Consider the following 16905-nt stretch of genomic DNA (forward strand, 5'->3'; position numbering starts at 1 on the left):
GTGCACCCTCGAGAGGCCATCCACATTGCTTTGTTGGTTCCAGACCTATGTCTTACTGTGAAGTGGAAGGGGTGAAGTGACAGAAACCATTTTGTTACTCTCGCGTTTTTGTCCTTGTTTTGGTGCACCTATTACAAAGGGGCATGGTCTGTGACAAGGGTAAACCTCCGTCCACGTAGATAGTAGTGGAGGCTTTATGGCCCATTTTACTGCCAGGCATTCCTTCTCCACTATGGCATATTTCCGTCCCCTAGTAGAAGCTTCCTACTGAGGAAGAGGACGAGGTGTTCGTCATCTCCGACCATTTGTGAAAGCACTGCACCCAGCCCTACTTCAGAGGCGTCTGTTTGTAGGGTAAACTCCTTCCCCCAGTCTGGGGCTACTAGTATGGGGTCTGTGCAGAGGGCTGTCCTCAGATCTGCAAAAGCAGCTTTGGCTGCAGCAGACCATTTTACTATGTCTGGGCCCCGAGCTTTGGTTAGGTCCGTTAATGGGCATGCCTTCGTGGTGAAGTGGGGAATGAACTGCCTATAGTACCCCACTAGTCCCAGGAATGCTCTGAACTGTTTTTTCCAGAGTGGTCGGGGCCACTTCTGTATAGCTTCTAACTTGTTGAGCTGGGGCTTCACCAAGCCCCTCCTCACTATATACCCAAGGTACTTGGCCTCAGCTAGCCCGATCGACCATTTGGAGGGATTTGCAGTCAGTCCTACCTTCCTCAGGGTGTCCAGGACTGCTTCTACCTTCTCCATGTGCGTCTCCCAGTCGGGGCTATATATGATGACGTCGTCGAGATAGGCTGCCGCAAACTTTCCATGGGGTTGTAACAGTTTGTCCATTAGCCATTGGAAAGTAGCGGGGGCCCCATGCAACCCAAAGGAGAGAACAGTGTACTGATATAGTCTTTCTGGAGTTGCAAAGGCTGTCTTCTCCTTGTCGGCCTTGGCCAGGGGGACCTGCCAATAGCCCTTGGTAAGGTCAAGGGTAGACATAAACCGTGCCTTTCCCAATCTGTCAATCAGCTCATCTATCCTGGATATAGAGTACGCATCAAATTGGGACACCTCATTCAGCTTGTGGAAGTCATTGCAGAACCTCATACTGCCATCCGTCTTAGGCACTAAAACCACGGGACTGGACCATTGAATGAGATTCTTCGATGACTCCTAAGGCCAGCATCTTCCTGACCTCTTTCCTAATCTCTTCTCTCTTGGCCTCCGGGATCCGGTATGGCTTGACGTTCACCTTCACTCCAGGCTCTGTGAAGATGTGCTGGTGAACCTCAGTAGTCCTGCCTGGCTTTTCCGAGAACACATCCTGGTTGCATTTGATCAGGTTGATCACTTCTGATCGTTCTTCCGGAATCAACTCTGGGGATATTCCCACTACATTGGGCTGGTTGCTTTTAAAGGATGGTGCCCCCAGCACAACCACTGGAGCTTTTCTATCCTGCCAAGGTTTCAGCAGATTTATATGGTAGATCTGCTCCAGCTTCCGGCGACCCGACGACTTCTCCTATAGCTCCGCTGTGGGTATGAGCACCATCACCCGGTCCCCCACCTGGAACTTCCGGGTCGTTGCTTGGCGATTGTAGTAAGTTTGTTGTGCCCCTTGGACCTTCTCCATGTGTTTGTGCACAAGGGGGGCTACTTGGGCTATTCTGTCTTTCATCTGCAGCACATGTTCAACAACGTTTCTCCCCGGGTTCGGCTGTTCTTCCCAGTCTTCTTTAGCCAGGTCCAGTATGCCCCTGGGGTGGCGACCATATAACAGCTCGAAGAGGGAGAATCCACTGGAAGCCTGAGGAACCTCCCGTATGGCAAACAGCACGTAAGGCAGCAGAGTGTCCCAGTCTTTCCCATCATGACTAATCACTTTCCGTAACATGTTTTTCAATGTCCTATTAAAACGTTCAACAAGGCCATTGGTCTGGGGATGGTAGACCGATTTTCTAAGGGTCCATATGTGGAGCATTGTACACAGGTCCTTCATCAGCTTAGACACAAAGGGGGTCCCTTGATCCGTCAGGATCTCCTCAGATATTCCTACTCTGGAAAAAATCTGGACTAATTCTTTGGCTATGGCCTTGGACATAGTATTCCATAGGGGTATGGCCTCGGGGTATCGGGTGGCATAATCTAGTACTACCAGAATGTACTGATGGCCCCGGGCTGACTTCTCCAATGGCCCTACTATGTCCATAGCTATTCGCTCAAATGGGACCTCGATAATTGGCAGAAGTACCAGAGGGGCCCTTAAGTGTGGTCGGGGCCCATGAATCTGGCATTCCGGACAGGAGGTACAATATTGCCAGACTGCCACATAAATGCCAGGCCAAAAAAACCTCTGTAGAATCTGATCAAGGGTCTTATCTACCCCTAGATGGGCCCCGAACAGATGACTGTGGGCCAGATCCATACAGCCCTCTGATGCTTCTGGGGGACCAAGAGTTGTTCTATGATTTGGTCTTGGACCCGGACTACTCTATATAGCAGATCCTTCTTAATCAAATAATATGGCCCTGGGCCCTTAACTCTCCCCTCCTCGGGGACCCCCATTTACTTCAACTACTTCTTTATGAATATTGTGGTATATGGGATCATTGGCCGGATCCTGACCAAAATTCCTGAGTGCGGTCCCCATTTGTCCAAATTCTGGGAGATCTACCTCCATCTCCCCCTTGGGGGAAAGGCCCTGGGGAACCAGGTCCAACGATAGGGTTGTTGATGGCCGACCCAGTCCCACTGTCAGTTGAGGCCCTTCTTTCCCCTGCCAGCATACACTTCTGGTACTGGGTCAGGATCCTCGTCCCCCTCCTTTTATCCACCCTCCGTTCCCTCCGAGTCTTCCTGGACTTCCCCAGCAGGGAGAACAAATTCTGGCTAAACTCATGGAAGGCTGGGGGAGGGTCAGCTATCTGGGCCACACCCTGGGTCCCAGGGTCATTATTTTCTTCTACCTCGCCCCCGGGGAGTAGGCTATCAAACCCTGGGAAGTCTTGTCCGATAAGGACAGGGTAGGAGAGTTTCGGAACTACTCCCACCATCAACTTAGTGGGGTTTCCGAGAACTTCTATTCTTACGGGGATGGTTGGATAATAGTTGACATTCCCATGCACACAGGATATTCCCAAGCATTTGGCCCGGGATAGTTGGTCCTGCCTAACCAGCTTCCCCGAGACTAACGTGATTGCACTTCCCTAGTCTATTAATGCTGTCGTCTCTATACCATTCATCTTAATGGGCCTAGTGTATCTATGAGGGATCATCGCAACCCTGACTAGACTTATTAGATCACATGGTCCCCCTATATCTCCCAGTTCACATTGCATAGGCTCTCCTAGATTTGGGCATTAGAGTGTCAGCGCAGAGCCACTTCCGGGCAAGGTGGATCAAGTCAAATAGCTGGGACCTCAGTGCTTTGTCATCCCGGTACTTCCACTCATGGAAGCGCTGGGCCCTTGTGGCCAGCGTCACGCCTGACCTCGCCAGGATTTCTGCCTTCAGCTGGGGGTAATCCATAGCTGCTTCTGTGGTCATGTCGAAGTAGGCCTTCTGGGCCTCCCCACACAGGAATGGAGCCAGGAGGCCTGCCCACTGGTCTTGGGGCCAGGCCTCCCACAGGGCCGTCCTCTAGATGCAAGGAGATATGCCTTTATGTCGTCATCTGTTGTCATCTTCTGTAAATAGTTGCTCGCCTGTAGCGGCCGGGTCCCCTGGGCCCTGTGTATCAGCGTGGTCAGGGCTTTCAACTGGTTCACTACTTCATTCAAGGTGGCTCAATCTTGGGCCGCCTGGTTCATCATCAACTGGTTTGTCTCCTGTTGGACACGTACTGACTCTTGCTGGGCCGCCACCTGTACTCTGGTAGCCTCTTGTTGAGCCGCAGTGGCTTGTATCAATGCCTTCACTACATCCTCCTTTGTGTGTGTGTGTGTGTGTGTGTGTGTGTGATATTTACCTTGCCCTGAGATGGCTTGCCACAGAGCCTCACTCACTATCACATCCCACCCCTGACACCACGTGTGGCAAAGTACCTGCTTCTCCTCAGCAGGCTCAGTCCTTTTTAGCCTTGGAGATACCGGCTTGGGCAAAGCAAATCCTTCCCAGTAGCACAGGGTCTGGCTGATCCTTCCCTCAGTCAGTCCCTTGTGCTGGTTTTCTCCCCTTCTGGGGACAGAGTGCAGCCTTCCTTGCTGGAAGGGTTCAGAGCCTTGCTGCACCTAACTTGCTGGCAGCTTCTCTGCTTCTCTCACTCTCCCTCCTGCTTCCACACCAGGGAGGGTTTAAAAAGGTCTCCAGTAGTTGGGGCCAGCTGTTAGGCCTGAATGAAAATATAGCAGGCAAAACAGTTATGCCAACCTGACTAAAGTCAGGCTAAAAGAGGTTTCTGGGTAATCCCAGAGTGGAAAAGTACTGAGAAGCAGCATTGTTTTACAGAGCCCTGGAAAACGTGAGATAAGCCTGAGATAAACCAGGGATTGCATTGCTGGCATACCATTAGCTGTGCTAAGGACAGTGTTTGAAGAGCTGATAAGAAACTCTAGCATCCCACGGTTCAGATTCTAACTTTTTGGTTGAGTTATAGGTTTGTTTAAAAACTCCCCTGTATTTCTAACTTTTGGGTGTTGTTAAGATATAATTAATAATCTAAAGTTGTAGACATAAAGTCTAGGCATGTGTGTATATTAAAAGTGTCTAGTTTTAAGTTGTTAAACAAAGGGGGGTGGGTTTTGCTCAAGTGAGTGATGTATGACGTAATAAAAGTGTCTATATAGGCTAATACTAAGCTGAAAAGTGCTGCTGGTTCTCACTGGAGACGAGCGGCCCTTTGTTGATGCGTGCACTTGTCAATAAAGGGCTTTTGATCGGACCTTGCTGGTGTTGCCTGTCTCTCTGTGAACAGACAACGAATTTCGCTGTCGGAGTTAAAGTCCCCAACACAGCTGAACCTAATTAGTTCCCTGGTAACCCCTGTTCCAGCTGAACCTTATTTCCCCATGGCTATCTCCCCTCAGTGGATATGGTGAGGCCTTTTAACCCTCTGGGACTAATTACTACCCCTCCCTTTGTAGCCATTTGTCCTGGGTTTGCCATAGGTGGTGTCAGGGCCGGCTCCAGACCCCAGCGCGCCAAGCACGCGCGTGGGGCGGCATTTTAACAGGAGGGTGGCAGGCGGGTCCGGCGGACCTTCCGCAGTCATGCCTGCGGGAGGTCCAACGGAGCCGCGGGACGACTGGACCTCCCACAGGCATGACTGTGGCGGGTGCGCTGGTCCCGCGGCTCGTGTGGACCTCCCGCAGGCATGACTGCGGAAGCTCCACCGTAGGCGCGGGACCAGCGGCACGTCTGCGGGAGGTCCCCCGGCGCCCGGCAGCGCGAGCGGCGCAGTGCGCCGCCCTGCTTGGAGCAGCGGAATTCGTAGAGCCGCCCCTGGGTGGTGTGGGAAATGACCATTATGCTGGCAGGGGAAGCATGGCTCACTTGCTGGGGATGGGGCAGTGTGCTCTTCTGCCACTCTGCCTTCCTGTTCACTCTGTTGATTTTCCCCAATGCTCTGCACAGTTCTTCTTTTGTACAGGTCTCGCTTTCTCCACTCCGTCCTCACTGTGTGATCCTGTGAACTGGCTCCTTCCTTGCTTGCTATGTGGCCTTCCCTGCTTAAACATTTCTCTCCCCCCCTCTCCTCCCCCTGCTGAGAGGCAGAACATGGGTTCCAAGCCTGCTCAGGTTCTCTGCAATGAGAACGTGTTTAAAGAATCAGCTATTTGGCAGTTCCAGTCTAGCTACTAGTAATCTATTGGCACTGAAACTCCTGTTGTGGAAGATGGGCAAGGGCTGGTGCTCGGGCAAGGGCTGGTGCTCAAACCAGAGTTCTGGAATCCCCCACTTTCTCTAGTGTTGATCTATCAGGAGCTCCCACCCCACTGGCCTGCTCCCTCTCTTCCCATCATTCCCAATTGCAGTGGAAAAAGGAAGAGAAGTGACTTCTGGGTCTGGTACTCACCTACAGGATGCCTAGCATTCATTCCCTCTCTGTTATTCCTCTCTTTCTGTCTGGTCCGTAGCCTCATGGACCGATAATACTTGGAATTTCTTTGAATGGGAATGTAGTGAATCTGTGACTCACTGTCCTGGGTCACATGGTCAGCACCCTCTGACTTCTCCTCATCCTCAGAATTCATACCAGGCTGTGAGGCTGTCTGCTGAGAACTGCCTTTTTTGACACCACTGGTTGCTTTTCTGCAATGCCTTTCCACCTCTTCCAGTTCTTCTGTCTCCATGACAACAGATATAGTTTAGGAACAGAACGGCAGCAGACCTGTAACCTCCATAGACTCCATCAGATCTCTCTGCTTTAGAATCAGAAACACAAGCAAACAAAAAACAGAGAAAGTTCCACTTAATTCCGAAATCAGAGTGCACCATCCATCTATGATGATAGCGTTTGCCGCCTGCCTTGATTTATTTATTTATTTTGGTCCATTGTGATTAAGGGGGTCTTCCCACATCTTCCAAGCCTTCTTGAAGTGTCCTGAACATTAATTTGGACTAGCACATCATCATCCCATATGATACAAACATCACAATCTTGGTACAATGAGTTTGTTATTCAGAACAAATTATTTAAAAATGAAGCAGCAAAGAATCCTGTGGCACCTTATAGACTAACAGACGTTTTGCAGCATGAGCTTTCGTGGGTGAATACCCACTTCTTCAGATGCAAGAAGTGGGTATTCACCCACGAAAGCTCATGCTGCAAAACGTCTGTTAGTCTATAAGGTGCCACAGGATTCTTTGCTGCTTCTACAGAACCAGACTAACACGGCTACCCCTCTGATACTATTTAAAAATGGAAACTTTACTGGGTAGTGTCAGAGAATCATGAGTCAGGACTAGAGGCTCTCAAACTGGGGGATGCTCACCCTTGGGGGCCATGGAATATATTCTGGAGTGTGTATGAGAAGCTTTAGGGGAAACTTACTGTGCACATTCGGAGCTGGGGAGCCGGAGAGCAGCAGCTGCTGGCCAGGTGCCCAGCTCTGAAGGCAGCACTGCCTCCAGCACCAGTGGAGAAGTAAGAGTGGCATGGTATTGCCCAGCCAGCAGCTGCCGTTCTCTGCTCTGCCTTCAGAGCTGGGTGGCCAGAGAGCGGTGGCTGCTGTTTGGGCACCTGGGGCATAGGAGAGGGAGCACTAATAATTACAAACACAAAGAAGGGGGCAGGATCAAATAAGTTTGAGAACCACTGATCTAGCCCATCCCCGGCAGGTGTCTGTGTAACCTGTTCTTAAAAACCTACAATGACAGGGATTCCACAACCTCCCTAGGGAATTTGCTCCAGTGCTTAACTACCCTGATCGTTAAGTTAGACATTAGGAAACATTTCCTAAGTCTCCCTTGCTGCAATTTAAGCCCATTACTTCTTGTACTGTCCTTGGTAGTTAAGGAGAACAATTTATCACTCTCCTCTTTATAATACCCGTTTACCTCTGTATAGGGTTCCCTTAATGTAAGAAATTGACCCCTTTCTTGCATCTTGTGAGACATGTGAGTAAGTGATTGGGAAGTAACAACACATACCTTCCTGTGATACAGACATGCACAGAGTTCCTAACTATTTGTGTTGAGGAGAAACTACTAGGCAGGGTTATTTGACAACGAAGATTGCAAATGCAATATGATTTTATTTCCCAAAGGCTTCCTTATATGCTCCTTTAGTGAAACATGAGCATTCTGCCACGGAGGACCCCAGCAACCCTTGTGCTATGGGATTTGTATATGGACATGACTATATTCTGAAGCATCTCAAGCAGACCAGCCTCTCTAGCAGCCAAACACCCGGTACTATCTAGGGATTGCCCAGGATGAATGTCAAGGATAAGTCATGGAGCATCGCAGGTAGTTCTTACCCCTTATCACTCTGATAATTTGCTGGGCCACAGAAATGGGGACGTAACCCCTACTCTTGCAAAAGGTGCCTTGGGCTCTGTAACTCTTAAGAGGCTGGCTGATCCTGAGCAGCTTTTAAGCCTTTAGCTCTTGCTAATTCCTATGGGTTTCAGAGGTGCTTTGCTGGAGAGGAGGAAGGGCTATGGATTGAAATATGACCACGTATATCAATGTTGCTACTACTGTTGCAACACATCTTATACAAAAATATGTCATGTAAGGTATCAATGGAAAAGTTAGTCTATCAAATATGATTATCTTGTTTGTATGCATGTATCATCTTTGTATCTAAGGTTATGAATATTGATTATGTACCAGTATTTCAGATATGTTTGATCCTGGGGTAACACCCATTAGGTAAAATTTGCATTGCAGCCAGACAGTTTTGTGTTGATGGCTTATCAAAGGCAATTTAACTCTCACAATGGACCATAGAAGAAACTCATTCCGCCCAGATGGCTCTTCCTGCAGCTGCCTTAGCCTCTAAGTGGCCAGTGGCTTGCCCTTGTGAGTCATCAAACCATGCAAGGGCATGTGACTTGCTCATGTGACCCTGGACTCCATCTTGGGTCTGTACTTTTCCACAAACTGTGCTGGGAACTCTGTTTGGCAGCAGTGGCTCCAGGCATCAGCGCTCCAAGCACGTGTCTGGGGCGGCAAGCCGCGGGGGGCGCCCTCCCAGTCCCTGCAAGGGCGGCAGTCAGGCTCCCTTCAGCGGCTTGCCTGCGGGAGGTCCGCCGGTCCCGCGGATTTGGTGGCAATTCAGCGGCAGGTACACTGAATCCGCAGGACTGGTGGACCTCCTGCAGGCATGCCGCCGAATCCATGGGACCGGGGACCTCCCGCAGGCGCGCCGTCGAAAGCCGCCTGACTGCCGTGCTTCGGGTGGCAAAAAAGCTAGAGCTGCCCCTGCTGTTTGGGACAGTAAATTTCCATCCACATGGAAGAGGGTATACAAGAACCTGGAAACATCTCCATTTTGTCTTCATATCCTGCTTCATTTCTCTGGACTAAGCAACAAAGAGTCCTGTGGCACCTTATAGACTAACAGATGTATTGGAGCATAAGCTTTCGTGGGTGAATACCCACTTCATCAGATGCATGTGGTGGAAATTTCCAGAGGCAGGTATAAATATGCAGGCAAGAATCAGTCTAGAGATAAGGAGGTTAATTCAATCAGGGAGGATGAGGCCCTCTTCTAGCAGTTGAGGTGTGAACACCAAAAGCAGTTTCTCCTCCCTTGTAGTTGGCTAGCCATTCACAGCCTTTGTTTAATCCTGAGCTGATGGTGTCAAATTTGCAAATCTGGACTAGTTTTTAACAAGAAAGCTATCAACAAGGACTGATGACCCCCAAGCTGTTTGGGTAATTTCCAGAGAGACATTTGCAAACCAGCAGCTTATTCCATCACTGCTACACACCTTGCTGTGATTGTATGTATATGATCAATTAACCATTTTAACTCTCTTCTACTTCTTTCCTCTTAAAATCTAAAGGTTTATTTTTTAGCTACTAAAGGATTGGCAACAGCCTGATTATTGGGTAAAATCTGAGTTACATAGTGACCTGGCTACATGACTAATCTTTTGAGATCAGAAGAACCCTTTGTTTGATTACATTCATTTTCAGTAACCACTCATCATCAAGTCTTATGTCTGCGTGGTGAGACAAGGGCTGGACTGCCTAAGGAGACTGCATTTTTTACTTCTGGTTAACGAGTGTGATGTGACAGAAGTTTACTTTTGTTGCTGGCTCGGTATATCTAATGGTAGAATAACCACCAGTTTGGGGTGAGTCTGTCCTAGTTCTTAACAGTTGTCCTGAATCTGGCATCCTCAGCTGTGACCCACTGAGGCATGGTGACAGGAGGAGAGGCTGGGACCACTCTACCATCTTCCCCAGCAAAAACTGGGTCAAGATTGAGTGGACTGTTTAACTGTTCAGTGTTTTGTCCCTGTCTCTCTAAATCCTCGTTACTGCTGACAGAGGCTCTCTAAGCACATGCAGTTTTCTGTGGCCCAAAGGAGCTAATAGGATATTAGGAAGAGCTGTTCCTTTATGAGCTGCTGCCAAGGGAAAGAGACAGGTGGCATAACTCTGGGCTCACTCAGAAATAGGCACAACAACTTGTGACACCAAAAGGTCAAGTTAAATTCTGTACCACCGAGCTATAAATATTTAACAGCCGGCTTCTGGGACAGTCCTCACAGCGGTTTGTTAGTGTGTGCAGGTGAGAAGGTTCACTTTTGCTCTCTTAGTGTGAGCCATAAGGTTTGGATCTGTTCAGCCCATTACAGATATACAGGCCAGCCACAAAGTTTGATTCTGATCCAAACTTCCCTGAAGTTCAGGGGCGTTTGGAGCTGGGATTTGGTTTGGACTGTTCTTGGGCGTTTACATTTAAATAGGACATGTATTGACAATAAATGTTTGTTAATTTGGGGTATTTAAATGACTCTGAGGTGAAGAGACTCACTGAGTGTATTACTTACCATGGCTTAGTAGAATGGAATAGGGGAGAGCACAAAGAAGGGAGATGCTATTACTGCCCCCTTTTCCCATGTTTCCTCCCCAAACCAGTACAAAGAGGGCTTGATCCTGCATTATTAAAGTTACTGGAAGGTTGTTTTTTTTCTTTGTTTGTTTTTTTCATTGACTTGAATAGGAGACAGATCAAGCTTAGCCTGCCCTCACAACCCTGCTCTCCAAACCACCACCCACTCCTCAGTCGCATCTCCCCCCATAGACTTGCTTTTGCCATGATGTCCCCCACAAATAAGTCAGTAACTATATAATTTAAACCAAAATCCCTCTGTGCTTTGCCCTTTGTCTCACCTGCCTAGATTGTGAGCACCTTGAGGCAGACACTCTCTCGCGTCCTATACTGGTGCTGAAATCATTGTCAGTGTGTAACAAATGATAACTGGATTGTTTCTTCATAAACAATGGGTTGGAGTCTTCAGAGGGGTCATTAGCCACAGTGGGATAATTTCCACTGCATCCAAGTCTCCAGAGGAAATACTTATAGAAATGAGGAGGCCCTTGTGTGTGTGACTTCTCATTCCTTTCAGTTATCTGCTGAAAGCACACAGATGTCCTTCTTGTGCTTAAAGAAAGGAGGCTTGTACAGAATTAGATGTTGCATGACTAGGTGAATCTTACTGACATAGATTGTTCAAAGGTGCAGCTACATTCTTATTAAACATGTTTGATGTTGGGGGAAAAAAGAAACAAAGCAATTAATGTTATTTCTGCAAGAGGCACTTCCCCCCTCTCCCTCCCCAATGGGAGTGAATGGTGTCCAGACTGAACAGATGAGTCATTGATAGGCTAAGAGCCACCCCCACCCCCCAATGGTGTCTGGACAGAAATGAGCACAGTGGAGGAGAGCAGGATTTTCATGATTTGTGGGAAATTTAACCATCTGAATAGCTGAAACTATTAGAACATAAGAATGACCATACTGGGTCAGACCAATGGGTCCATCTAGTCCAATATCCTATCTTCTGACAGTGGTTGGTGCCCACTGATCCATCCACTGTCGTCCATTCCCAGCTTCTGACAGCCAAAGGTTTAGGGCCCCCCAAAACATAGGGTTGTGTCCTGATGGTCTGGCTAATAGTCACTGATGAACCTATCCTCCATGAACTTATCTAATTATTTTTAACCCAGTTATACTTTTGACCTTCACAACATCCTCAGGCAATGAGTTCCACCGATTGACTGAGAGTTTGTATGAAGAAGTACTTCCTTATATTTGTTTTAAACCTGCTGCCTATTCTTTCCATTTGGTGATCCCTGGTTTTTGTGTTTATGTGAAAGGGTAAATCACAGTTCCTTATTCATTTTTCTCCATGTCATTTATGGTTTTATAAACCTCTAATCATATCCCCCCCTTAGTTGTCTCTGTTCTAATCTGAACAGTCCTTGCCTTTTTAAACTCTCCTCATATGGAAGCTGTTCCATACCTGTAATCATTTTTGTTGCCTTTCTCTGTACCTTTTCCAATTCAGTATCTTTTTTGAGATGGGGTGACAGGATTGTATGTTATAGCTGAGGTGTGGGTGTATCATGGATTTATATAGTTGTTATGATTTCTGTCTTATTTATCCTTTTCTTAATGGATCCTAACATTCTGTTACCCTTTTTGACTGCTGAGCAGATGTTTCTGGAGAACTATCCACAATGGCTCTCAGATCTCTTTCTTGAATGGTAACAACTAATTTATACCTCATCACTTTGTATGTATAGTTGGCATTATGGTTTCCAATATGCATTACTTTGCATTTATCAATATTCAATTTAATCTGCCATTTTGTTGTCTAGTCACCCAGTTTTGTGAGATCCCTTTGTAACTCTTCAGTGAGTTTTGGACTTAAGTATCTTGAGTAATTTTTGTATCATCTGCAAACTTTGACCTCACTGCTTACCCCGTTTTTCCAGATCATTTATGAATATGTTGAACAGCACTGATCCCAGTCCAGATCCTTGGGGGACACCACTATTTACCTTGCTGCACTGTGAAAACTGACCATTTATTCCTACCCTTTGTTTCCATGAAAGGACCTTTCCTCTTATCTCATGAGTGCCTACTTTACTTAAGAGCCTTTGGTGAGGAACCTTGTCAAAGGCTTTTTGAAAGTCCAATACATCAGTGGCACTCAAACTTTTGTACTGGTGACCCCTTTCACATAGCAAGCCTCAGAGTGTGAACCCCCCCCAATAAATTAGTAATTTTTTATATATTTAACATCATTATAAATGCTGGAGGCAAAGCGGGGTTTGGGGTGGAGGCTGACAGCTCGTGACCCTCCATGTAATAATCTTGCAACCCCCTGAGGGGGTCCCAACCCCCAGTTTGAGACCCCCCTGAAGTACATTATATCCCCTGGATTCCCCCTTGTCCACATGTTTGCTGATACCCTCAGAAAATTCTAGTAGTTTTGTAACAGTCTCCTGTGAATGTGATGAGTTCATGAAGGGCTGTTAAATATGGAGGTGATACTTTCAATTCCCATGTAGATATTCTAACCCAAAGAGCATTAACAGATGTTATTTGCTGGAGTATAAACAGTGTGTACTCAATTTGCAACAATAATTTTCTCATTTGGTATTTGCCATCCAACAGCCTTATTGCTAGTAGAATAGTGAATGAATGAGTCAAGCCAATTCTGTGAACCAAGGCAAACTCTTGAATTCTCTGGAGACATTCAGAATTTGTCCTAGAGTCTGGGGATTTGTCCCTGAAAAGCAATATATTGAGGGTCTGTTCTTAAGACCCACTACCAACACACACCTACAGACCACACTGAAATTGGGTGCCACTACAAATCACTACCTAGGTGCATTGTCATTGAAATACTTGACAGGTTTCAGAGGGGTAGCCAGGTTAGTCTGTATCAACAAAACCAACAAGGAAACAGAAAAACTAACCCAGGAACCAATCCCTGCAACAAACCCCGTTGCCAACTCTGTCCGCATATCTATTCAAGGGACACTATCATAGGACCCAACCACATCAGCCACATCATCAGGGGCTCATTCACCTGCACATCTACCAATGTGATATATGCCATCAGGTGCCAGCAAAGCCCCTCTGCCATGTACATTGGCCAAACTGGACAGTCTCTATGCAAAAGAATAAATGGACACAAATCTGACATCAAGAATTGTAACATTCAAAAACCAGTAGGAGAGCACTTCAGTCTCCCTGGTCACTCAATAATAGACTTAAAAGTGGCCATTATTCAACAAAAAAATTTCAAAAACAGACTTCAATAAGAAACTGCAGAGCTGGAATTAATTTGCAAACTTGACACCATCAAATTAGGCCTGAATAAAGACTGGGAGTGGCTGGGTCACTAGAAAAAGTAATTTTCCCTCTGATACTCACACCTTCTTGTCAACTGTTGGGAATGGGCCACATCCACCCTAATTGAATTGGCCTCGTTAGCACTGACCTCCCCCCCACACTTGGCAAGGCAACTCCCATCTTTTCATGTGCTGTATATTTATACCTGCTACTGTATTTTTCACTCCATGCGTCTGATGAAGTGGGGTTTAGCCCACAAAAGCTTATGCCAAAATAAATTTGTTAGCCTCTAAGGTGCCACAAGGACTCCTACAGACAGATATGCTGGTTTACAGGCCCAAAGGGCAAGCTCTGGGAGAATAGGAGGCTATTTATTTAAAATAATAATAATCATAATAAAAAAAGACAGAGCAAATAAAGATGATGTGGCCAAATGCTGCATGTAAAGCAGTACTAAAGATTTTCCTTGTGACTCGAGAGAGAATTTAGAGTGTGAAGAATTTGCTCGGGCAGAAGCTTTACTCTGTGATGGAGATGCTGTTGTATGAGAGTTGGCTGAACTTGGCGTGTTAGACAAAGCTCCAGAAACTGGTCATAACCTTAAGAATTGATAAGATTCCTGGAAGAAAAGTCAGTCATGGATGTGTGGGGGAAGGAGGTAGCTGTGGTTGCTTCTAAGGGAGTGGAACTGTTTATATTTGAAAGCCAGGGGACCCTCTGTGGACTCAAAGATGGTGGTGAATTAACAGCTAGTACCTAGTGCACAATGGGAGCAGACTATGGGGCTGCATGATCAGACTAGTTCTGGGAATTGGATTTGTCCCAAGCATAGTACTTTTTTATCTGCTACATAAAGCCAGAGATGTTGAAGCTAAATACAAGAAATAAGCATAATACCAGCATCAGTACATGAAAGATGAAAGGCCAGCTGGCCCGACCAGTATAAAGACCAGCTGGCTCACCAAAGGCTCTTAAGCAAAATAATCAGTCATGGGATAAGAGGGAAGGTTCACTCATGGATTGGTAACTGGTTAAAAGATAGGAAACAAAGGGTAGGAATAAATGGTCCGTTCTGCGAATGGAGAGAGGTAAATAGTGGTGTCCCCCAGGGATCTGTACTGAGCCCAGTTCTATTTAACGTAACAGTGAGCTAGCAAAATTTGCAGATGATACAAAACTACTCAAGATAGTTAAGTCCCAGGCAGACCGCGAAGAGCTACAAAAGGATCTCACAAAACTGGATGCCTGGGCAACAAAATGGCAGATGAAATTTCATGTTGATAAATGCAAAGTAATGCACATTGGAAAACATAATCCTAACTATACATATACAATGATGGGGTCTAAATTAGCTGTTGCCACTCAAGAAAGAGATCTTGGAGTCATTGTGGATAGTTCTCTGAAATCATCCACTCAATGTGCAGTAGCAGTCAAAAAAGCGAACAGAATGTTGGGAATCATCAAGAAAGGGATAGATAATTAGACAGACAATATCATATTGTCTCTATATAACTCTATGGTACGCCCACACCTTGAACACCGCGTACAGATGTGGTCGCCCCATCTCAAAAAAGATATATTGGAAAAGGTTCAGAAAAGGGCAACAAAAATGATTAGGGGATAGAACTGCTTCCATATGAGGAGAGATTAATAAGACTGGGACTTTTCAGCTTGGAAAAGAGACAACTAAGGGGGGATATGATAAAGGTCTATAAAATCATGAGTGGTATAGAGAAAATAAATAAGGAAGTGTTATTTACTCCTTCTCATAATACAAGGACAAGGGGTCACCAAATGAAATTAATAGGTAGCAGGTTTAAAACAAACACAAAGTATTTTTTCACGCAACACACTGTCAACCTCTGGGACTCCTTGCCAGAGGGTGTTGTGAAGGCCAATACTATAACAGGGTTCAAAAGGGAGCTAGATAGATTCATGGAAGATAGGTCCATCGATGGCTATTAGCCAGGAAGTGCAGGAATGGTGTCCTAGCCTCTGTTTGCCAGAAGCTGGGATTGGGTGACAAGGCATGGATCACTTGATGATAACCTGTCTGTTCATTCCCTTTGGGGCACTTGCCATTGGCCACTGTCAGAGGACAGGATACTGGGCTTGATGGACCTTTGGTCTGACCCAGTATGGCTGTTCTTATGTATTTGTGTATATTTTCAATGGAAATAATCTGTGTGGACTTTTTGACCCTCAAACCTGAGGCAGCAGGCGTATTTCAGTGATGGTGGATCTCTTCACCCCATTTGCTCAGGCATTTGTGTTATCCCATGAAAGATCAGTCATTCTAGGTAGTGGCAGCTACATTATAAGGGGATTTTACTTTTATATTTTACGACTGGTGATAACAACGGTGGGGAGCAGGTGGGAGTGCTAGTGTAAGCCAAGTGCTGATAGCTGCCAGCCTTTTCACTGCTGTAGTGTTTCTAGACCTGCTGTGAATGAATTCACCAGTTAGCCACAGTCTCCTGGGGAAATTTTAACTCCCTCCTTCCTTTGATACTCTTGCAAATCACAGAGCATGTTTCAGTGTCTGCAGATGGTGAGGACCTTGCCTCTGTCTCTCACCCAAAAGATGTCACCTCCAAGACTATGGTCCTCTTAACACCATGCTGGACCATTAATTTAGTACTGACATTTGGGGAAGAGTGCCCCTCCCAGTAACCACCGACACCACTTTCTGCTGGGACTCTGTTTTGTTGGAATTCTCCCGTTTCAAGTACTGCCCGTGACCAGCCTTGTTTAACTTTGGAGATCTCTTGAGATCGAACAGCATGGCTATCGGTTCTCTGGCTTTTTTATACCCTTTGCTTGATCCCAGTGTAGGCCAGTTGTCCTAACCTCTTGTGGTCTGGGAATGGAAGTAAGATGAGGCAGACTTTTGGGTAGAGGCAGCTGCCTACCAGCCTAATCTTCCTTGTGGTGTGGGAGCTGCAGTCAGATGAGACGTGTCTGGTTGCTGAAGGGTTTATTGCTTTATAAATATTTTTGTTCACTGTACTGAATAGGTCAGTTATACAAACTTTTTTTTATAAAAAGTACTTGATTCAACAAAATTGTACAGTTGTTGCTGATGAGTTTAGAAGAGCAACGATGACTCTAGTTCATTGCTTAGAAACAGGTTAGTTTCTT

The 16905-nt window shown here is 46.4% G+C and overlaps 2 protein-coding genes across 3 annotated transcripts in view; one reads left to right on the plus strand and one right to left on the minus strand.

The window, feature by feature from the left end:
* The window catches only part of NGEF (neuronal guanine nucleotide exchange factor), a 122459-nt gene that overhangs the window by 89605 nt on the left and 15949 nt on the right, over positions 1 to 16905 (minus strand). The window contains exon 2 of one of the 2 annotated variants that reach the window (XM_045031089.1): positions 6007 to 6355. The exons of the other annotated variant lie outside the window; for it this stretch is intronic. Within the exon in view, the coding sequence (XP_044887024.1) occupies positions 6007 to 6283 (277 nt within the window). The 5' untranslated portion in view covers positions 6284 to 6355. The remainder of the gene's footprint in view (positions 1 to 6006; positions 6356 to 16905) is intronic. 2 annotated transcript variants of the gene reach the window in all.
* The window catches only part of NEU2 (neuraminidase 2), an 89161-nt gene that overhangs the window by 27044 nt on the left and 45212 nt on the right, over positions 1 to 16905 (plus strand). The gene's annotated exons all lie outside the window — the stretch shown is intronic.

Source organism: Mauremys mutica, chromosome 9 (genome assembly GCF_020497125.1).
Source record: "Mauremys mutica isolate MM-2020 ecotype Southern chromosome 9, ASM2049712v1, whole genome shotgun sequence".
NCBI lineage: Eukaryota > Metazoa > Chordata > Testudines > Geoemydidae > Mauremys > Mauremys mutica.